The following is a 23,865-nucleotide window of genomic DNA, read 5'->3' as shown; positions in this document are numbered from 1 at the left end:
GCCTTATGGGAGTGTTACTGAGCGTGACCTGGCTGTCGCCCGCATTTTCCCTGAAGGTGTGTTGGTTCGTGACCCGGATCTTCTCAGAAACGCAGCATTGGGTGTGCTTAGCACGTTCATGAATTGCGGCCTCAGTCAGCATAGCGGTAGCGGTTTGCCCGCCCAGATCCTTGGGGTGTTGTTTGGTGCAGACGCGCATATGCCCACAATGGCCTTCGAAGACTTTCTTAAAAGTTACAGTAAACCGGGTATTACCAAAGCTGTTCAGGCTGAAGGTCTGAAAGAAAAACCTACTGGTAAAGCGATGCGCGAAGCGCTGATGGCCCATTTAGGCGAAAAACGATGGGTGCCAGAACCCGCTACATTTGCAGCAGGTCTTTCAGAGTGGAAAAGCAAAATAGAGAACCAGGCTGCGCGGCTGGAAGCTCGGGCACGTTTTGCGGCGCAGATGGAGGAAGAAGAAGGTGATGCCGATACTGACGTCATAACTGACAATGAAGAGGATGATAACTGTGAGGAGGGTGGGGATCTTGACGAAGGCCAGACTGATCAGGAGAGCCTGTCTGATGTTGATGAAAGTGCGCATAACGCTACTATTCCCGACGATCCACGCATCCCCAGCGAACTGACAGAGCTGGCCCGTGCGATGCCTGAACGTCTTGAAGTTATTATGGTCTGAGTAATAAGGCGATCCGTCCCTACGGGTCGCCTTATTTGTAATGTCCTATGATCATTTGAAAGGTCATTCAGAAAGTTAAGAAAATAAAAGGAAATATTTGAAAGTGAAGGGCCATAGTCTGGAGGCTGAAGCAAACGGTGGGTTCTCTCCATGCTCGACCGCGTAGCGGTCTGCGCGTGGCTCCGATCCCGGTGCTTCGCACCGCGTTTGCCTCAGCCTCCAGACTATGACGGCCGCTCTGGTATCAGAAAGTGTAATCTTAAAAAGGATGCATTTTCTGGAAATAAACCCAGATAACGGAGAGTTTTATGTCCGATATATTAGAACCGACACACGCTCTTACATCCCAGGCCCTCGCCGGATTTACAGGAACAGTGAAGTATTACCGGTGGCATAGCGGGCTCATTCTGACTGATGGCGCACGTTACATCGCAGCAAATGGTGCCGCGTGGCTGATTGATATACTGGCAAGCGTTCAGCATTTGCCGACTATGCGCGAGGAAGATCGACAGTTCTGGACCTTGAAGGTTGATCTCGAAAAACACACAGCCGTTATTATTTGCACCGATGGAGATAAGACAGGGGATGGGGAAGTCGAACTCTATCGTCAAGACATCCCTTATACGGATTTCCCCCTAAAAGAAGCCAAGTTATACGCTTTCAGTGAACCCGGCATAGGGCGAATTGTCCTGCTTCCCAGCGAATACTGAAAACGCTGACGCTCTCTACTGTAAGGCCGCCCTGAAAGGCGGTTTTTTTTATATCTGCCATCCAACTGCACCACAAAATACCATGGTGATAGGGACGTTTTGAAATGTGCAAGACACTCGATGTGACACGACTGACATGTGGTCGATATGTTGTGGAAACGTGCCTTCGGCCTGATGGAGCCGTTTTTTTACGCACCCCGGAAATAGTCCCGGTCAATGCCCGCAACTGGCATGGTCCATATGAAAACATGAATGCTGCGATCACTGATTTTTTGGACCGGACGGCAATACCGAAGATCACACGTAAGAAACTCTCCTCTCTGCGCGATCACGGCTATGCCGGGGATGTTGGTGGGAAGGAGATGATCCTCCATCTTGATCGCTGGACCGGTGCCACAACGCTCAGTGATTTCGAATTGGTCGACGAGAGCATCCAGACCTGATTTCCTTTCATCCGCATCTCTCAAAATTTGTCAGGAGAATGATCTCATGTTGAAACACACGATCGTTTCTGGAAACCACTGGCTGCGTCCTGCAAAGCCGACCCGATGGATCTGTACAGATGAACCGGTCACATGCCGGCGGTGCCACATCGAGTGGCTGGACGGTGACCCGGCATTATCCATTGAGTGTCCTGGCTGTGGTGCGGAAGCTGGCTATCCTTGTCAGCGGCCCCAGGGAGGGAATGAACGTGTCTGTTTCCAGCGTGACCGTCAGGCTATTCGCAATGGTCTGCTGATGCCATGCGAAGGTTTATCGTGGGATGGACGGCACGATAAGCGTCTGATGATGACGTCACATCCTCACCCTCACGCCATTCCAATTCTGAGTGGCGCACCAGTAAGCCGATTTACTGCGTAAGGGATCATCTCACGTGATTCAGGTGTGTCCAATATGGGCACATGTTCAGATTTTCCATGATGAGGAAGAAGTCTTTCCTAACATGAAGGATGAAGCACGTCACGTCCTGTTTGAGATGTGAAGACGAAAATCAAATCAAAAACAAAGAAAGAGAAAAACAAGAACAACAAAGAATGTGCACCAGAGCGCCGCGGCGGGGGCAAGAGGTGGGTTCTCGCCATGCTCGACCGCAAGCGGTCTGTGCGTGGCTCCGATCCCGGTGCTGACGCACCGCTCTTGCCCCCGCCACGGCGCTCCGGTCGCGCGAAAGTATCCAAAAGGAAAAGGACACCGACGATGCGCGATACGAAACTCCCTCTCCCCACAACAGCACGCGATTATCTGGAACTCGCAGGTTTCCTGCTGGGGACAATTCTTCTGGGGCTGACACTTATGATCTTGATCTGCGGACCCGCATTCGTACTGCCCCACAGCCTGACCTTTGCCGGTTTGGGTTAACGCCTAAGGAGAGGAATAGATCATGACCAAACATGAACGTATCGATCTCTATCAGGATGTGACCAACCGCATCGTGGAGCAGTTAGAAAACGGAGTAGCCCCATGGGTGCAGCCTTGGTCTAATACCGCTTCAGGCCCGTCACTTCCACTCAACGTCACCACAGGTCGCCGATATAGCGGTATCAACGTGCTCCTGTTGTGGGGAACCGTGCAGATGTGCGGTTTTACCTCTCAGAGATGGCTGACGTTTAATCAGGCACGAACAGTTGGTGGGAGTGTAAGGAAAGGTGAAAAGGGCACAACCGTTTTTTATGCTGACAGCTACGTGCCCGGTGGAAATGAGGCTGATGAAGATGAGCGTGCCGTTCGGTTTCTCAAGCGCTATACGGTTTTCAACATTGATCAGTGCGAACACCTGCCCGAAGACATGACAGGATCGGTCGCACCGTTACCGGAGCGCGAAATCGTCCCTCATGCAGAAGCTTTGCTGCAGGCCACAGGTGCGGATATTCGAATTGGTGGTGACAAGGCATTTTATGCCCCAGATCCAGACTACATTCGGCTTCCCCCACAGACTGCTTATTTTGAGCAGATCAACTGGTATCGCACGGCTTTCCACGAAACCGCGCACTGGAGTGGCCATACAAGCCGTCTGAACCGAGACCTGTCAGGTCGGTTTGGTTCTCACAAATACATGGTAGAAGAGATCGTGGCTGAGCTTACGGCGGCCTTCGTTCTTTCCGACTTGAACATCTCGCCGACAGTGCGACACGCTGACTACATTGGGAGTTGGATTGCCCTGTTGAAAGAAGACAAGCGTGCCGTTTTTGCAGCAGCTCGTCTCGCGACACAGGCAGCGGAATACATACTTGGTTTCCAGAGTAAGGCTCCACGGTTACCCGCAGAACTTTCACGGATGGCGGCCTAATGGGACGAGGGATGCGGGCACTCGTGTCCGTATTCTGGGCTAACCCGAATACGATGCCCCCTCCAACAAGTGACACATTGCCGGACGGCAAGAGTTTATGGCTCTGCACCATACTAGACCGGAGTGTAGAGCGAGAGATCATCTCTCACTATGCACCGCGTGTCCGCCCTGGTTCGGGGTGGTCACACAGCTGGTCTCCTTTGCTCGACCCACCCAAACGCTGGAGTGGCACACGCAAAGCGGCAGCACGTCGTCGCAACCTGCGCCGACGATTGGAAAAGGCAGTTCCACTCTTTGCCGATCAGTTCGAGAAGCAGGAACTCCAACGAAGGCCGGACTACTTCGATCCAGACAGTATTGAGCGCGAACAGTGCAATAAAAACTGATTACTGATCGCTCAAAATACCCACGCACGGGAAAACACTGATCATGAATAGACAATATTACACGTCACCTTTTCAGGGGGGAGACAATCCGTTGCGCGTCGGAACCATAGCCCTTGGTGCAATTTATCACATGCCACTTGGCGATTTTATCGGTCCGCGTGAGCCATGGATCGTCGAAGCATTTTTGAACGGCCAGTATCATGCTGCCCGTCGAGATCCTCAGACTGGGAAATGGCAGAGTGTGTTTGTTAGCGGCCGGTCAGGCCGTGCTCAACTTCGTAACCTTGCTACAGGAAAACGCATGATATTGGCCACTCACTGGTTGGTCAGTAGCGCGCGGCAATTTGGTGATGAGAACTCTTATCCCAAGCTTCCCGATATCGGAAAATTCTACAGAATATCCGAGAGAAAAGGGAAAGAGATACGAAGTTAAAATAAAGAAAAAGAAGGAAGAAAGAAAAGACAACACACTGCCGCACATCTTTCCGGGTCTGTGCGGTGTGAAGCGGCCGTCGTCGTGGTCAAGCCCCAAGCCTTCGGTCGTGACGGCACCGTGAAGCCGCATGCGGCTTCCGCACCACTGCCGTCCCGAGGGCCTGACCCCGCCGCCTATGGCCGCTTCTTAAGGACCGCACCCGGAAAGATGATGCGGCAGCGGGCCGTCTCAAGATCCGGGAAGAACAGAAAGAAAATCTGTCATGCGCGGAACAATCAATCGCGTCATCCTGGTGGGAAACCTCGGCAAGGATCCCTTGCGAGAAGATCTGGAAAACGGGGCAAGTCGGGTTTCATTCCCCTTGGCGACCTCAGAGAGCTGGTCAGATCAGTTTCAGGGCAAGCGGAAACAAATGCGAGAATGGCATCAGATTGTCTGTCTCGATCAACGTCTTGCTGATCTGACAATGCGCAAATGCCGAAAGGGCACTCAGGTTCTGGTTGAAGGACGCCTGCGCGCCACACTCGTGAGTGAAGGGCCGGCGCAGTGGGTGCGAACCGAGATCGTCATTGATGGATCTGGTTGCGACATCACAATTCTCGAACTGAGCAAACCGATCAGGCGGAAAGCCAGAAAACCACGGGCTCGCAAAAGCTGAAATCCTAAAATTCAAACGCAAAGGACAAACGTCATGACGACGCAGATGACACCCTTATCTTCCGTACGCCCGAATGCTCGTTCGTGCTGGCGCCAACTGTCGTCAGAAGCTTCCTTCCTGGATTATAGCATCGGCTGCCACGCCCTTCCGTCTCGTCTTGAAGCGGCTCTGCGGCGTAAAGCGGTGCGGGCACGGCGTAAAGCCTGGGAACATATGCTCGATAGCAGCCACCCGGGGCGTCGGTCATGAACACATCACAAATCGTCATTGGCCATAATTTTTCAAACTCGTCGCATCATGCTCTCGCAGGATGGATCTCCGAGAGAGGAGATCCGACATGCACCCAACTGCTTGCAGGCCGACTGCCAACAGTCAAACGCGCCTACAAAACACAGGGCTTGCGGAAAGGAAACATAGCTCTCTCGCGATCTGTTACGTCAATTCGGGGAGTGCGGGTCATGTCGGATAACCGAGCCATCGACGCACAACGGGATGAGCTTGCAACACTACGTGAGCGCGTTCGGTGCGAACTTGTCCTAGAACGCGAAGGCTATCGTCTTGACAGAGAAGCCACAGCGCAACGGTCGGCCAAAAACCTGAAGTTCCGCCGTGGTGAAGGCGAAATCATCATTGTAAACCACGGTGGCAAAGGCTGGTGGGATCCGACAAATCCTGATCGTAGCGCGCGTGGTGATGTCATCAAACTGGTCCAACACCTCAAACCCGGCCTTAATCTTGGCCATGTGCGGCGCGAGTTACGCAACCTGATCGGTCTGGAGCCGAGCTACGAAGTCAGAGAACGGACCAAACCGACTTCGACTGACACGAACCAGAAACGTGATCCAGCATGGATGTGGGAACATCGTAATCCACCCCAGCAGGGATCAGCTGCATGGCGCTATCTTTCAGAAGAGAGAGGACTGCCTGATCGCATACTGGACGCTGCGGCTAAACAAAACCTGTTACGAGAAGGTCCCAACGGCACAGCCTGGTTTGCGCATCGTGACAATCAGGGAGCGTTGAGCGGCATGGAAATGCGTGGGCCTGAGTACCGTGGCTTTTCAACCGGGGGCATTGGCAAGCGGTTATTCCGGTTTGAGTCTGATCCAGGTGTACCACCCTCACGTGTCGTCGTGGCCGAAGCAGCAATAGATGCTCTGTCTTTCGCCTCTATGGACCGTTTTTCCCGCAACACGCTTTACTTGTCCACGGGTGGAGGCATGAGCCCGGAAAGTGTCGCTGAGCTGAAGCAGGTGCTGACGGATGTGGCACAACGGCCAGAAGGCCGTCTGGTTATCGCGGTCGATAATGACCAGCAGGGTGATCACTATGCTGCAATGTTTTCAAAAATGGCACAGGAAGTCGGGTTGTGGAATGGCCGGGCCTCTCCAAAAACACCCGGATCTGACTGGAATCAGGTTTTAAGGGCACGCGGCAACAAGGAAAGTTCAGCCCCGCGCCCTTTTGGCGAACTGGCGGGATCAGCGACAACCACCACACCACACCCTCAGGTCGCAGCAGGATGGGTCGATGATCTCAAATCACGTAAACGCCAGCAATCCCAGCCCGTCCCTCAGGCAGAGCAGGCTGCGCCATCTGTAAGGCGTTCTGGCTCACCCTCATTGGGAGGTCGATAACGTCATGTTCGACCAGAATTATCATGAACAGAAAAGCGAAATCCACGATCCGAAGTGGAGACGCGCAATACTGACAGTTTTTCACAGCACTGAACGCGCAAGGAATGTGTGGGAAAATCGATGTTCCAATCCTGCTCAGACACCTTGCCAGTTTGTCAGCTGCACCGATGGAACACGTGATCTGATTGGCGTGGTGATCGGTGGAACGATGCCAGAGGCTGCAGACTCAAGGCTCTGGGACTTGGAGTGTGCGTTCACCATGCTCACTGAAGATGCCGAAATCCTGATTGTTAAAGGCTGGTACGCCACAGCAGTCGAGCAGGTCGTTGAGGATATCACAGAAGGAATTGAAGCCATGAAATCAAACGAACAAACATATCGCGATGACGTTCTTGACCTTCTGGTTATCAAGGCGGGTCTTGCGCAGCAGCTTGATCAGTCACCAGCGGCAAAAGCGTTCTGGGATATCCATCTTGATCGCCTTGGGGCAGCAAAATGGCCTGAGGGGCCTTTGCCACAATGTCTTGTGCGTTTTGATGAGCGAACCGGTGCCAAACTCGGTCTCGTTATCAGTGGCGTCTGGGTCGAGCGTTTGGGAGACTGGGATCTGAATGAGCCATTTCTTGTGCTCTCAACGGATGGAGAAATCCAGCGCTGTGAGGGGCGCATTGTGGAACAGGTCAGTGTGTTATGAGCGCCTCGCTGAGCATCCCGCCGCGTCTCGCTCCTGTGCTGGACGACCTCACTCCAGCGCAGCGTGCTGCAGCTTTGGCGCTAGGCCGCGTTCTGGTGCTTGCTGGTGCTGGGACAGGGAAGACCAAGACCCTGACGGCTGGTGTCGCCACGCGGATCGAACTGTATGGTATGGAGCCATCACGTATTCTCTGCGTGACGTTTACCAACAAGGCGGCCCGCGAAATGCGGGAACGGATTACACGGGCTTGCGGAGAGGGGATGGCACCTTCATGGCTCGGGACATTCCACGCGCTGTGCGCCCGTCAGTTGCGCGCAGAACCCGATATTGCCTATCTGCGAGCGGGATTTGATATCAGGGACGCTGATGACACGCTTGCCATTGTTCGTCGCCTGATTAAGGCGACCCCCGTGGAGCAGTTGCCCCGCCCAGAAGAGGGAGAACCTGGAGATGCGCGTCAGATCGCCAAGATGGCCGAACGGATTTCTCGTTTGAAGGAAGATCTGGTGACGCCAGATATGGCGGGGCATCATGTTGAAGCCATGATAGCGCGAGCACACACTCAAAAACGTTTTGTGGACGATGCAGGCTGGCGTTTTGTCGTCGGGTTGTATGGGCGCTATCAGAGTTTGCTGCGCGAACAGAATGCTGCGGATTTTGGCGATCTGCTGATGTGGCCTACCTTGGCCATGCTCAAAAACGAGACCTATCGCTATCGGTGGTCTCGTCGTTTTACATCTGTCATGGCCGACGAATTTCAGGATGTGAACCGCGCCCAGTTTCTCTGGCTCAAAATGATCTCTGAGGTGTCAGGAGAACTTTTTGCTGTGGGGGACGATTCACAGAGCATCTATTCCTGGCGTGGAGCAAAAGTCGGTTTCATACGAGGGTTTTCTCAAGAGTTTCCCGAAGCCAAGACATTCAAACTTGAAGAGAACTTTCGCTCGACCGCTCATATTCTTGACGCATCCAATGCAATTATTGCTCAGGATCCTTCACGTATTCCAAAGACCTTGTATACACGAAAAGGTGCAGGCAAGCCCATCGAAGTGTTGCAGTTTTCCTATATCAGCGAGGAGGCTGACGCTATTGCCGCCGAAATTGGCAGGCGGGCCGCCGCAGGATGCCCGTGGCATGATATCGCCGTGATCTATCGTCAGAACCGTCTCAGCCGCTCGATAGAGGAAGCACTGATACAGGCGCGGGTGCCTTATGAAATTGTTGGCGATGTCGGGTTTTATCAACGTGTTGCCGTCAAGGATGCCCTTGCTCTGGTCTCTCTTGCCGCACGCCCGGATGACCGACAATCCGATGAAGCCTTTCGCCGGGTAGCAAATAAACCATCCCGCGGTCTTGGAGCAAAGGGGCTGGGAGCTATTGAACTCACTGCGCGCGAGCAGGACATATCCTTACTCTGCGCTGTCCGTGAGACACGTCTCTCCCAGAAAGCGGCGACCGCCCTTACAGAGTTTGAGCGCGTGGTGAGGGAGGTTGGGGCACAGGAGAACCTGAGCGTCGGGGATCGGATGCGCCTCTTACTTGAAGATACTGGCTATTTCGACATGCTTCGTGCTGATGACAGTGATGAAGCTGCGACACAGATGGAGAACCTTGCTGAGCTGGCCGATGTGGCTGACCGTTATCGCAAGGTTGACCATCTGATGGAACACGCTGCCCTGGCCTCAGGCGCACCTGGAGAAAAAGGGAAGGAGCGTGTGCAGCTGCTGACGATGCATCGTGCAAAGGGGCTTGAGTTTCGACATGTGTTTCTTCCTGCGTGGGAAGATAGTCTATTCCCAGGAAGTAATGCACGGAATCTGGATGAAGAGCGCCGACTGGCCTATGTGGCCCTGACGCGAGCCATGGAACAGGCAACCATCACCTGCTGCGATTATCGACAGGGAACATCGTCCATCCCGTCCCGGTTTTTGGATGATATCCCCTCCAATAACCGGATACGACACTGGAACTGGCAGGACGGTCGTGGATCACTGTCCAATAATCGGCCGGCATGGGAACAGACTCAACGTGAACTGAATGCGTTGGGGATCTGATCGTGGATATTCTTACCAATAAGCAAGCGCGATTGCCCGCCCAGTTGCCCGCTCGGCGCTGGGCCCATTATTGCTGCGTTTGCAAGGCGGGAGCGGTATTCGGTGCGAACACGCATCCAGGCGAGATAATGTGGTACTGCGCAAAACATCGGTCTCTGATGCGCCCTGTGCCACCAGGCCCCATGCCGCGGACATCGGGAAGAGGCTGATGGGGGCTGGACGTTGGAAGGGGGTAATGTTGGTGCTTACCCTGATGGTGTTCGGTTTTCATGAAACACGGGCCTACGGAAAGGAAGGCTGCCAGGACCTGTTCTATAAAGGACAAATGCCAGTTTTGGGCGGCGAGTTCGGTCACGGGACAGTCCTGTGCAACACGGCGTATGCCGCTATGGACTCTTCGCTTTCAAAAGGCCCGATCTGGTCGGCAGAGTATATTGTTGAAGAAAATCTTAAAGTTGCGGCCCGTACCCAAGCGAGAAGGCTATTTCTATCCGGACGCCCGGCTTCCTGCAGGCTACCGTGGAGAGTTGGCCGACTGGAAGCATAGTGGCTGGGATCGAGGACATTTGTCTCCGTCGGGTGATTTCGCTGGCCTCACGGCTCAACAGGAATCCTATGCATTGTCTAATGTTGTCCCACAGGCTCCGGGTTTGAACCGCGGAGCATGGGAGGGAATTGAGGCCGCTGTTCGGGGGCTCGCGAATGCTGAGGGAGAACTCTATGTCGTGACAGGAGTGCTGTTTTCTCATCACAGAGTCAGTGTCGGCCCAGATAGAGTCATGATCCCATTGCAGAAGGTGCCGCTGTGTATGTCTGTGCAAACACCAATCAGCCTGATTGTAAGATAGTCTCTTTAGAAGTTTTGTCCCGTTGGGCCGGTATCGATGTATTTCCGTCTCTGGCAGTCTCTATCAAACAGCACATCATGCCGATGCCCGCCATAGAAGAGAGCCCATATGCGGCAAGTGTCCGAACCGAACAGTCCAGAGCAAATGGATTTAGCTGGAATGATCGGCGCGTCAAAGAAGTGTTGCGTTTACTGCAGAAAGCACTCGGTCGATAGGTTGTAAATCTTTGTTATTTCCAGATAAAAAGCCAAAACACTTTGAATTTCAATTGATATTAAAGTATTGTCTCAGGAAATACAGAGGGTGTAACAATGGAGAAAACACTTATCGCACTGGCAATTAGTCATGAAGAATCACAGCGCCGTCGGCGAGCTGTCGAAGAAGCGCGGTCAGCTAATTTCCGGCAGGGCTATCGTCACGATGCCGTTCTGGAAGAAGCTAATGAGCGCTTTATTCTTGGTTTGATTTCGCTGGATGATTTAAAAAAGAAATGCGGCAGGCCATTCAGAATAACCGTTGAGCGCTCAAGAATGTCAGAGCATGATTTGGAGCACGGGGTACACCTACCCCAATGTGTCAGATGATCCGGATCAGCGCGATGTCTTGAGGGACCGCTTTGGTTGCCGCAGTCACATGACATTGAGCCAAAGCGAGTATTGAATTACCAGTGATCGACGGATCGAAATTCAGCTCGGTATGCGAACTGCGGGACTCGAACCCGCACGCTTCGGTCGCAACCAATCAGACAACCTATTGAAACAGAACGATAATTTCAGATGAAATCATCCTTCACATGGTGACTGCGGGTTCACTCTGTGGGCAAACCCGTGGGGCAGTCAAGGTAGTTAACGAAGGACTATAGATATTTTTAAACGTAAAGCACTTCTTGACGTATTTCATGTAAAGTCATACATTACATACATGGAGATAGACAGTATCGCTCATAAAGGGCTCCGGCGTTTCTTTGAAACTGGGAATGCAAAAGGACTGGTCGGAGACATCAGTCGTTTGCGAAAAATGCTGGCCTTTATTGATGCTGCCGGATCTTTGGAAGAATTGTCTGTGCCTCCAAATTATGGATTGCATCCGCTAACTGGCGACCGGGCAGGCACATGGTCAATGACCGTTACGAAAAACTGGCGTCTGACATTCAGAGTGAGCGAAACAGGTGCTCTTCTGGATATGACATTGGAGGATTATCATGGCTCTTAAAATGCACCCCTCTCTGGCGGTTCATGTAGGGGACTGGATAAAAACAGAACTACTGGAACCCCATAACATCCGTGTGAATGCTGTCGCCGAGCATTTTGGGGTTTCTCGCCAGTCCATCAGTGCGTTACTGAATGGCCGGGCACGCTTATCAGCAGACATGGCTATCCGCTTTGAGAAAGCTTTTGGTATTAGTGCCGAGACGCTGATGCGGATGCAGAGCACGTTCGATTTGGCGCAGGCACGTGTCCATGAAGGTAATCTGGAGGTGAGTGGTTTCTTTGGTCAGGCTCAGAAACCTGTCGGATATCGGGTTTCTCAATAGCTTATTTTTAAAGGGAGCCAGCAGTGCTCAATGGCTACCCATTGAGCAGCAGGCAAGGGGGAATGCTTCCCCCGTTGACCCCCTTGTCTAGTTAGTTTTCCAGAATATCCAGAGCTGGCAAGGTTTTTACGATTTTCATGGTTTTAAGGCTGATAGTCAGTACCCGAAGGAACAGTTCCAACGGGTAACGTGGGTTACCCATAGTTTCGATAGCCCAGTCATTGGCATCATTTACAATACCGCTGGCCTTGTCGGTTTTGACGCACTGACGTTCGACAACCCACTCCAGTGCAGCCTTGCCATTTACAATGTAATCGTAGGCTTCCAGTGGGATACCGGTTATGGTGATACGGTCATTGTAATGCAGGACGCTTTTGTCTTTACCCTTGCCGTATTTCATCTTTTCAACCCGGAAGGCTTCAGGTGACAGGGGGCCTTTGCCATAATCGACCTTTACACCCTCGTAGATGGGCTGGCTGTCAAAATTGACATGCATTTCTCCAAGTCTGCGACCTGCATCGCTGAATGCTATGAACGCCTCATATGTTTTGACACGAGGAATGCGGGGTAACTCTTTGCGTAGGGTGTCAGCATAGCGTTGCCGATATTCCTCAGAGTGCAGGATACCGTAGACGTAATAGAACAACTCTCTCTTGCTAATGGTCTGGCCCGGATAAGCATCTTGGAAATGCTTTAATCCTTCATCTGTAATGGCCTCACGGCGTACAAGGCGTGGCTGAGTTGAGGGCTGTTCAAAGAGGCTACCTTGAGAAATGCTCATTGGTTGTCCTCCGTGTCGTAAAGGAACATCGGGAAGCATTGGCTGCCATCTATGTCCACCATATGCAGGCTCGGAATCGCATTGGTCATCAGAACACTGAAGGGAGCTTTCTGTCCCCCCGCCGGATGTGCAGATAACCAGATTTATCTCTTGACACTCTGTCAGGCAGCGCGTTTGCTCTGTTGCTCTGTTGCTCTGTTGCTCTGTTGCTCTGTTGCTCTGTTGCTCTGTTGCTCTGTTGCTCTGTTGCTCTGTTGCTCTGTTGCTCTGTTGCTCTGTTGCTCTGTTGCTCTGTTGCTCTGTTGCTCTGTTGCTCTGTTGCTCTGTTGCTCTGTTGCTCTGTTGCTCTGTTGCTCTGTTGCTCTGTTGCTCTGTTGCTCTGTTGCTCTGTTGCTCTGTTGCTCTGTTGCTCTGTTGCTCTGTTGCTCTGTTGCTCTGTTGCTCTGTTGCTCTGTTGCTCTGTTGCTCTGTTGCTCTGTTGCTCTGTTGCTCTGTTGCTCTGTTGCCTATACAAGTATTCAGGGAAACACTGTGAAGCTCGGCCATCTGCAAAACAGAGATCAGGTGTACTTTTGGCCATCAATGGGGTGAACTCATTGAGAGCGCCTGCGCCACGAAAGCAGATAGCTAAGTTATCTGCTTCAGCATTGGGGAAAAGTCGTGGCATTTGGTAAACCATTTCATTCATACGTCTGTCGAAATAGAGCCATTGAGGCATGAACGGTCGGTAAATTGCTTTAACAAAAGCGGTTTCTGAAAATGATAATTCTTTGTTACGCACCAAATCCTGCTTTAAGGCGCGAGTCCAACTGATTTTGGTTGGGTCTGTGTCAATAAATCTATCTATCGCGTTTTCTCTTTCTTGTTTTTTCGAAGTTGGAAGAGTTTCGTTAAATCGATTCAATTCCTGATTATAGGAAGCAATGGTGGTCTGTATGTTTTGAGCCAAATTGTCTTTGCCTGAGTTGTAACACCAGGCATCGCGTTGTGTTTTTACGCCTGCTGAATAAATGGAAAACAAGGTTGCCCCAGCATCTTTATCTTTGCTTCCAATAGAAATGAATTTTTCGAAGCTGTCGTCCCTCTGCCTTAGCCAGTCGCCATGCTCATCTGGGGCAACATTTTGCCATAGGCCTGCTTCGGTTAACCCGTTTATGCTGGTTAATTCTCTAATTTTTTTCAGTTTTTGCTCGCGTGTCAGGTAATCCCCAATATCATGAAACAGGATGTGTCCCTGTTTTTTTGCTTCAGGGTTTTTTACCAAAATGGAAATGGCTGGGGGAACCATAATATCAAAAATATTACCGCCTTCCCGTTTGGCTAAATCCCCGGATTTTCCGCGGATGCCGCCACGTAAGTGAAAGACAAAGAGAGAGGAAAATTCTTCTCCTAAGCATTGACGAAGACCATTTGCGGAGTTGGATTCCAGAAAGCCCGCGTTAGTTATGAAGCCGATAACACCACAAGTTCCAACACGGTCAGAAGCCCAGCGAATAGCTCGAATATAGCTGTCATAAAGAGCACGTTTGTTTGTTGCCGTTGTTCGCTTTGCGTAGGTTTCGGCAATACGGGCATCCAGTGCGGGGTAAGCCACATTCTGGTTGTTATCGTTCCCGCTTGCCTGTCCGACGGAATAGGGCGGGTTGCCCATAATGACGCGGATATCGAGCTTTTTCTGTTTTTTGATACGTTTATTGTTGTCTTCCAGTGTGGAACCAATCAGGTCATGCGCTTCATTCAGGCGGAAGGTATCTGTCAGGCAAATACCTTCAAATGGCTCGTACTTCCCGTCCATGAGGTCAGAGAAGGTCGCTTCGATGTTGATAGAGGCAATGTAATAGGCCAGCAGGACAATTTCGTTGGCGTGAAGTTCATGTTTGAACTTGTGGAGTAGCTGTTCTTTTGTAATCAGGCCACTTTGCAGCAGGCGGGTAATGAAGGTTCCGGTGCCTGTGAAGGGGTCCATGATATGGACACCCTCGCTGCCCAGTGTCTGGCCGAACTCGCTTTCCAGCACATCATTGATGGAGTGAATGATAAAGTCCACGACTTCCAGCGGGGTGTAGACAATCCCGAGGCGCTCTTTCAGTCGGGGGAAGGCCTGCTGGAAAAACCCATCATACAGTTCCTTGATGACCTTCTGCCGACCATAAGCCGTATCGATCCCCGAGGCGCGTTCACGCACATTGGCATAAAAGTCTTCCAGCGTGTCGGCTTCCTTGTGCAGGCTGTGCTTATCCAGAGCATCCAGAACAGACTGCATGGCCTTGGACATGGGATTGTCGGAGACAAAACTGTGGCCTGAGAACAGGGCTTCAAACACCGGACGGGTAATGAGGTGCTGGGCCAGCATCTCGATAATTTCTTCCCGATTAATGCTGTCATTCAGTTCGGAGCGCAGGTCAGACACGAATTGGTCGAACGCGGCCCGCGCCTGAACATTATCGGGGTTATCAAGGATTGTGGTGATACGGGTAATGTGGGTCTGGGCAATCTTGGCAATATCCCCAGCCCAGTCCTCCCAGTGGTGGCGGTTACCAACTTTTTTGACAATTTTTGCATAGATGGCGCGTTCGATTTCCCCAACTTGGAACGGGATAGGGGCCTGACGTTCGTCTGTCTGAGGGGTGGCTTTTTTTCCAAGAGTGTAAGATGCGTGCGCTTTCTGGGCTGTTCCGGTGCTCAGAGCCATCGTCTTCTGAGTGATTTTCTTTGTAACCGCGATGACTTCCATGCGCGACGTGTCAGGCTTCGCCTGAAGGTCCATCTTATTAACCATGTTGTCGAAGCGATCGTCGTGAGACCGAAGTGCCTGAAGCACCTGCCAGACCACCTTATAGGCCTGATTATTGTCCAGAGACTGTTCGGGCGGTGTGCCAGCAGGGATGACAACGGGCAGAACCACATAACCCCGCTTTTTGCCGGGTGCATTCCGCATCACGCGACCGACCGATTGCACCACATCAACCTGAGAATTACGAGGTGTCAGGAACAGGACGGCATCAAGAGCAGGAACATCCACACCTTCAGAAAGGCATCGAACATTCGATAGCACCCGGCAGACTTTGTCACGCGTTTCCTCTTTCAGCCATGAGAGCTTGCCTTCTTTCTCGCTGGCATTCATCCCGCCATCGACATGTTCTGCTTCGCAGGTCAGGTAGGCTTCCGGTTCGATACCGTCCCCTTTCTGGTATTCCTCGACTACTTTCTGGAACATGTCAGCAATCTGAATGGAACTGACCTTGTGGGCGCGTCCTTTGTAGTCAGGAGAGATCACCTGACAGAACGCCACGGCCCGCTTCATGGGGGCGGGGTCATCAACACCCTCTTGGGATAAACCAATCTTTGCCAGAGCTTTCCAGCATCCGATAATCTTGGCAGCGTCATCGACCTTCAAGCCATTTTCGGGGTCGTCAAGAAGCTTCTGAAGTCTTGCACTGACTGTGCCTTCATCTACAGCCAGCACAATGACCTTATAATCGACCAAGAGTTCGCGTCTGACAGCCTCGGAGAAGGTGATGACATGGAACTCTGGGCCAAAAATCTCGGCATTGTTCATGCCATAGACAATGGCTCCCTCTTTTTCAGCTTTCTCCTGGGCCACATCACCATAAATCCGGGGTGTGGCAGTCATGTAGAGGCGACGCTGGCCGTGCAGATAATCCTGATTATGGACTCTCACAAAGGCGCTGTCGTTTTCTTCTCCACCAAAGGTCACGCCGGTCGTCCGATGAGCTTCATCGCAGACAATCAGATTGAATTCCGGGAAGCCATGCTCTTTCTGGGCCTGACTGATGACATCAATGGAATGATAGGTGGAGAACACCACTGTCATATGCGTAGCGTCATGACGTTTCTGGTATTCGGTCGCCAGTCGCTCCGGATTTGTGGTCGCAGGGTAGCGAAGTTCGTGAACCTTGACCTTGATTTCGTCGTCGTTCGACGCCTTCTTTTTGCCCACGTCGCTGTCTGAACAGACAGCAAAGCTGTGTAGGGGAATCTGACTTTCCTGTGTCCATTCCGTGAGGGACTGGGAGAGTAGGGACAAGCTGGGAACCAGAAACAGGACGCGACCACCCGCACCAACCAGCTCTTCTGCCAGTTTCAGGCTGGTGAAGGTCTTGCCTGTTCCACAGGCCATGATGAGACGGCCACGGTTATGGTTTTTGAAACCGGCCAGCACGTTCCCGATAGCCGTTTTCTGATGTTCGCGAGGCTTCTTTTTCTCCCGCAGGACGGGATTCTGTTTCGGCTGATACTGTGACCAGTCGATGATGCTGGTTTCAAGGTCGAGCAGATCAATCTTGCTAACGGGCGGGTGCTGGTTGGCCAGTGTGTCTTCGGCGTTGCTGTTCCAGTAGTTCGTGGTCGCGACAATGACGCGATGGGAGAACCAGCTTTTGCCGGACGCTGAGAAGAAGGTGTCGATATCTTTTTTGGTTATCTTGTGGTCAGGGGCATAGAATTTGCACTGGATAGCATGGAGATTGCCCGTACCTCGTTCTCTGGCCACAAGGTCGATACCTGTATCCTTGACAGGATACCCTTCTTCCTTTGCCCATCTCTTATAGGGCCAGACCTTGTCATAGAGATCGACATAGCTGGGTTCTGTCCGGAGATAGCAGATCACCAACTCCTCAAAATACGTCCCTTTTTCGCTCTCGGTAACTGCCATATGGCGCAGGGTATCAAGGAGGGTAGAAAGAGCAGACATAAACAGAGGCCTTCAAGGATAAGATATTTCATCTTATCGCTCAACGTCTGTCAGTAAAGTCGTGTCTTTATGACTCAGTAATGTGGAAGGATGAAATCGAGCCCTTCTTCCACACTTTCCATCTTTGCTGGGGCGAGAAATAAAGGCAGTAAACTGCCTTTATGGGGGTCAACGGGGGAAGTATTCCCCCTTGCCAGATGTTGAATGGGTAGCCATTCAACACTGCTGGCTCCCTTTTAAATCATCTGGTTTGCAAAGGCTGTTTCTGGGTAGCTTATGGCCTCTACGGTTTGTTGCAGATTGGTTGTTGAAATGCCTGTCAGATAGGTTGTGGTGCCCTGACTTTTATGGGTAGCTTCATGACCGAGTAAGCGGTCAATCCAGACCTCCCGGATATTGGCATCTGCGTTTCTGAGTTGTGTGGAAATAGTATGTCGGAACGAGTGAAACGTGATTTGAGCGGGCAGGCCGATACGGATCTTGAGTAATGAGAAAGCCCTGCCAAGGGCTGCGCCCCTGACACCCTGTTTCGAGGTTTCCAGACCCGGAATGACGTAGGGCCCGCCAGTGGTGGTATCCTTCAGAGCCAGCGCTCCCGCTTCAATTAGCTTTGAATGGATGGGGCATAATGCGGGTGCCTGCTTCTGTTTTCGGTGCCCAGCCGGTTTCGGTATGGGGGCGGATAAGGAAGCAGGGGATGCCGTCAACGCTCTGGAGGTCTTCTGTCCGTTTTCAAAATTCCAGCCCGTCCACGGGTTGCGTGTGACCAATTCCCTTTGGTGTAACTGGTTCCACAGGGCAGAGAGGCGCATCATATGGTTTTTGACGCTCTTACCGCTTAAGGTTGGCAGACCTTCCTCTCTGGCCCGCTGAGCCTCTTCTTCAAGGGTAAGGCTGCTTTTACGTTTGCCAAGTGATGCTGGAAGGGAAAACAGCAGGTCACGGAAGGCTCCGGCCATCTCACCACCAACAATGGACACAGGCGCATCTCCGAAAGCTTTTAGAAATAGCTCTACGGCCCGTTGTGTGGCTTTCTTGGTGTCGGCACTGGCATGGGAATTATCCATCACAAAGCGTTTCAGCGCACCCGACAGCATCAGGGGGAGTAGCCCTGACGGGGTTGGGTGCTTTTTCACGGTTCGGGGTTTAGCACCAATGCTGAAACTGTACGAACCCCATTTCATCAGCAGATGAAGGGAGGTTCTGGCCCCGCAATAGCGGAGAAGGCTCCGGAATTGTGTTCGTAGGCTGTGTTATTTTGGGGGCTGGTGACGTGGTTTGTGCGACCGCGAACGCGGGCATGCCTCCAAGCAAGACAAAGAGAGGCAGGATAAGTTTTGCTGTGCGGACGGGTCTGCCATGGCTGGCAGAGCAGTAGGGATAAGGCATAAGTGGTTCTCCTTTAGGGAGGAGTATTCCCTCTCATCATGCGACCAGATTCACTTTTTTAGACGAATCTGGTGAGACGAAGTTTTTCGTCGCATCTTGTGAGGCAAAGATAGGGGCTTACGGGAATAAGGAGACGAAACTGTTATGCAACATGGCGTCAATCCGAGTTGTGACGCGGTAAGCACCAGAGAAGATACTGGAATACAGGGTGAGCACCTGAAGCTGGAGGAGACATCCACCAGTGTCGTGACATTCCGCACTCCAAGTTCACCAGAGGTCAGAGCGCGTTATAGGCAAATTGCCCAGGATGGAGAAGGCAGCGTACCGCATCCCCGTTTTCGGGACGGGTGGCGATTACGTGTAGATATCTTGGGTGAAGACGGCAGCATAGTCGATGGTAGTGTCTTTTTCAGACTGTTCCGTGGATCTGAACAGATCGTCAGGCCATATTTATTAGGCTTGATGACGTGGGACGAAGACATGCGCCTTGGAGCGTTGATTACCGCCAGTTTGCTAGGCACCCTTGGATATGCTCAGGGAAAGATCACCCCGACAGGTAAACCCAAGGAAATAACCAAAAGCGGCGTTCTCCCTCAACTTATTACCTTGATATCGAACACGCCATACGGGCCGCGTCCGTCTGAGGCTCCGCATATGATGGAACTCATTCACGAAATTGCCGCTGTGCTCATGCAGGAAGTGCAGCGGCGGGTTGGAGAAATAGCTCCGCCGCCCCCTAAGGTGAAATTCTGTCTATGAAGGAAATTTTTGTGAAATTAACGTATAGCCTGCCACTGGCAGCCTTTGCTGGTTTGATGGCATTGTCACAACCGGCTTCAGCGCAAAACATGATCAGCAGCGGGACGAGCCAGTTCGCACCCAAAACCACGCCACATGCTGTTCCTACTCTCTTTGCAGAACACCCGGCCTCTTTGGAGCAGTTGCTGAATTCTGGATATGAAATCCGCTCCAGCGCCAGTAGTGAAACAGGTTCATCCATGATTTTGTTTCGGCCGGCTCAGCCAGGTCAGAAGGCATCATGGGTCAGGTGTGAATTGATTGGTGACAGGAACGGCAACATCGTGTTGCGTTCAAGTCATAATGTCACATCAGACTGTCGCAATTTGAACTGAGAAGACCAAGCGTCTTGCGGTATCAAACTCTCGTTTTTAGTCAACCACACAGGTCCGTTATGCCATCCAAGAAAACATCTCGCACCAAAAAACCAGTCGTACCAAAAGCTCCTGAAGATCCTGCTCGGCATCGTTATACAGAAGATGAAATGGATGCGCTTATTGATAAAGCGTGGCCAGAAGAAAAAGTGGAAGCGTATTTCCGAGCCGAGCGTGAGGATGCCCCTATTCCTGTTGTGCATGATTTCGCCGTGATGAGGCCCCAGACGGCGCGGTTGGCAAAGGCTCTTGCCGACATGTTTCCTGGCCAGTTCAAAGGCGTGGAAATCGGCGCGTGGCCCCCGATCAATGCAGAAGATGGCATGATAGATGTGATCTATCTCGGAGAGAGCTGGATTGTACAGCTTGGATATGACGGGTACGAGCCCTCAAGACTTGGTTTTGTCAATGCGACATGTGACGGGCTGGACTACCTGGAAGCGCTCGAAATTGATTGTGGTAGCTACCAGAAAGATGGCTTTGATTCCTATGAGGCTGAATTTCCGTTGACCGATGAAGACCGGGAGGAATTCATTGATTACATGCAACGCAATTTTAACCGACCGGCTGAAAAGGTCATTCTTGTTCGGGAAGATGATCGCGAAGCAAATCAGGCAAATGGGGATAAAGTCGTTCCTTTCCGCAAGCCCTCATGATGTTTTGCTGCTTCCGTTAGACGTTCCCAGGCATGCTGGAGCAGCTCTGAAACAGAGTTGTTCCGTATGCTTTTCAGCTCCTTCGTAAATGTTTCACTTGTGTGCACCACTGAGGAAAGCTCGGGGGCAACTTCTGCAGTCCCCGTCATGACAATTCTACTGAGTGTCTGAATCCGAGAATCTATGTGACGGACGATCATATAGACGGCATCACAATGGCCGGCATTTTGCCGAACAGGACTGTATATTTTCTCAGACCACCCACCCGGCAGAGTTAGCCGCCAGTAATCGTTGCGAACATCCCCACTCAATCGGCCTCGTAAGTGTTTGGTTTCAATGACGAGTATGCCAAGCGCCGTCAGCGCGATATGATCAATCTGCGTCGCGTTTCCAGATCGGGTTGGCAACACAATATCATGGAGACTGGGGAGACCACATTCAGCAAGAATGTTCTTGACGTCCGTCTCACCTTTGCGCCCCTGAATGTCAGATTTGAAAGCTTTCAAGAACGAGTTTTCTCGTGCAGACCGCAGGGCAGGACCGTATCGCCGACGCATCAGATGTCCCCCTTTTTTTGGGAGACTTGCAATACTTGCTTGCGGCGTCTGGCTTCCCGCTGGCGTGCACAAACTAATTCACGGTTGCGAGCATAGTATCGTTGATGCTTTGACATGTTATCGCCAGAGGTTCGTGGGTAATGAGTTGTTTTGTGCGGTGAACCATTGGGTGCAGTGACAATGCTTTCAGTTTCGACATGGGACGTCATGACCGAATGATTCGACACTTTGCTCTCAAAAGACTGGTGACTAAATTTTCGCGGCATAACAAACTCCTCACTGATAGGCATTCAGTTTGAAGTGTGTTGATGCGACGAGAAAACTACAATTGGCTTAGAAAATATTTTTTATTATAATAAAAGAGTTGATCTTATAGAAGTGTTGAGTGAAGAAATCTTCTTCTATCTGATGATAAAATTCATAGTAATAAAATTTTTGTTAAAGAACTTTAAAAGCAGAAACCATGTGAAATATAACATCTCTGTCGCAGACATTATAGGCGACATATTCACAACAGAAATTGCTTTCAAATCCGTATTTCTGCAGTAATGCCTCCACTTCTGCAAAACAGTATCGTGTTATGCCAAATGGCTCAAACCCATCAAATTCTACATTGCTATTTTCGAAGGATAGTGAAGTTTTTCTTCCTTGGTGAGGATGACCTGGGATAAAAGCCTCATATGTGAAATATAAATATGATCCTTTTCTCATAAGTTGACTGCATTTTTGGATAAAAACACTAATTTCAGGCATAAATTCAACGGCACCCAAGCAAATTATTAGATCATATTTGTTATAGCAAATATAATCTTGGAAAGAAGTAACAGTGAAAGTAATATTTCCCCAATTTTTTCTTGCGTGAGCTATCATCTCATCTGATAAATCGATACAGGATATGTTAGTATATCCGCTTTTTATTAGTATTGGTATTTCTACTCCTGTTCCACAAGCGACAATCAAGGAATTTGTATCGTCACGAGAAGATTTCTTTAAATGTTTTGCAAAAACATCAGGAGTTCTCCAAGTATCAACGTTGCTCGCTAATTCAGAGTATAGTTGGCTTGCTGCATTATAATATTTTTTCAGGTTATCAGAATTTCTATTGGTCATAATTATTACTCTGGTGAGTTTTCTAGAAGTAAATACCTTGAAACATCAGTTAACCTATTTGTGTAATTAACAAGAATAGAATGCAATAACTTTTCGCATGATATAGAACCTTCCACAATGGAGTTTCCATAGTTTTCTAGCAAATTTTTAGTATTCATCTTCCGGATAGAAACAATATCATGGTATACTACCCATGCATGGAAAGCATGTTCAACTGACCAGTATTCTTTTCTCCATGGAACATAAATATCAAAATTTTCACGCGCTTCCACGCTAAATAATTCATGAATATCCTCTAAACAATATACCAAATGATGTAATGATTCATGGTATATGTTTTCTACAAGAGCAGCGAAATTGGGTTTTGATATGGAATTAGGCGGCAAGAAAGATGATGAAAAATCTGTGAGCCATATAATTCCAGGAAATTGCTTGAAAGCACAAGACGATAATCTTACAGATTTATCTTTATTGTCTAAAAAACAAAGATAGTTATCTGGAAATATAATGACATTAATAATATTTTCATCAATTATTTCTTTGTTTTTGAATAGTTTTAATATATTTGGTGATGGAGGTGCGGGATAAAATCCGTCTAAACCAACATCATTTAAATTGCCGACTTTATAATTGCTATTGAGTAATAGTTTTATATTATAATTTGTTGATATGCTTAATTCTATGTAGCCGACTCTATCAGGTAATTTAAGGGTTTCATTGGTATACCCTCTCTTTAAAGCTAAATTATAGTATTTCATGCTTTGGGAAGAGCTCAGATTTCGCCAATAATCCTTCAACTCTTCTCCGAATACGTCAATTATTTTTTGCCCTAACATGCTAAACTCCTTCTATTCACTTAACAAAGAAAGAAAATCGCTGTTGATTTCTGGGCGGCCGATAGCTGGTACAAAAAGAGTCATGCCGAAAGTTATTTTAGAAACAACATCGCTTAGTGATCCTACGGTAGTGGTGATAATTTCATGAGGTTGATTACCATCACCCGCACTGCAAACTAAGTAACATGCATGATCAGCATCGAAGCAAGTCATTAATTTATCTTGTAAAAAATGAACTTTGTTTCTTTGTGCCGGGTTTGAATAATCTGTGTTTGAATTACCTACGCTAGCAGGATGATAAATATAGTAATCGAGATATTGAGTAATTGGTAGATCGAACAGAAGGAGCCTATTAGAATCAATTACAACAGAACCATACTCCAATGGATCCCTGTTAACGTCGATAATTAGGCTATCAAAGCTCGATATACCAGGAATAATTTTTACAATTACATCTTGTTCTTTAGATTCTTCTACAGCTTTTCCTACTAGTGTTACTCCAAAACGAGGATTACCATTTTCAACAAGCGCAATTTTTTTATATTTTTTAGTCTTAGTAAATAGAAAATCCAAGATTGCTCTATAGTTATCGTAATCTCTTCCACCATCAACATAAAGATCTGAAATATCTTCCGATTTTTCTCCAAATTGACCTAAAAATGCCGATAGATGCGGCGATAGGTAAGCAATAAAATCTACCTCATTTAAAATTTTTTGTCCTTGAAGG

The 23,865-nt window shown here is 49.9% G+C and overlaps 2 protein-coding genes across 2 annotated transcripts; both read left to right on the top strand.

The window, feature by feature from the left end:
- The first annotated feature begins 2,770 nt into the window (after positions 1-2,770).
- On the top strand, positions 2,771-3,676 carry LOC121466825 (uncharacterized protein y4eC-like). The gene has a single exon (XM_041707343.1). It carries the CDS (start codon positions 2,771-2,773, stop codon positions 3,674-3,676), a length of 906 nt encoding a protein of 301 aa, XP_041563277.1.
- A 3,807-nt stretch (positions 3,677-7,483) lies between these two features.
- Positions 7,484-9,541, top strand: LOC121466824 (DNA helicase II-like). The gene has a single exon (XM_041707342.1). The coding sequence runs from the start codon at positions 7,484-7,486 to the stop codon at positions 9,539-9,541; it is 2,058 nt and encodes a 685-aa protein (XP_041563276.1).
- Positions 9,542-23,865: the final 14,324 nt, after the last annotated feature.

Source organism: Drosophila elegans, unplaced genomic scaffold, assembly GCF_018152505.1.
Source record: "Drosophila elegans isolate 14027-0461.03 unplaced genomic scaffold, ASM1815250v1 contig_183, whole genome shotgun sequence".
Classification (NCBI taxonomy): domain Eukaryota; kingdom Metazoa; phylum Arthropoda; class Insecta; order Diptera; family Drosophilidae; genus Drosophila; species Drosophila elegans.
This window is presented reverse-complemented; position numbering and strand designations above follow the sequence as displayed.

Bases quoted from the DNA above. Each gene is read 5' to 3' on its own strand.
- LOC121466825 (XM_041707343.1), top strand. From the start codon at position 2,771: ATGACCAAACATGAACGTATCGATCTCTATCAGGATGTGACCAACCGC.
- LOC121466824 (XM_041707342.1), top strand. From the start codon at position 7,484: ATGAGCGCCTCGCTGAGCATCCCGCCGCGTCTCGCTCCTGTGCTGGAC.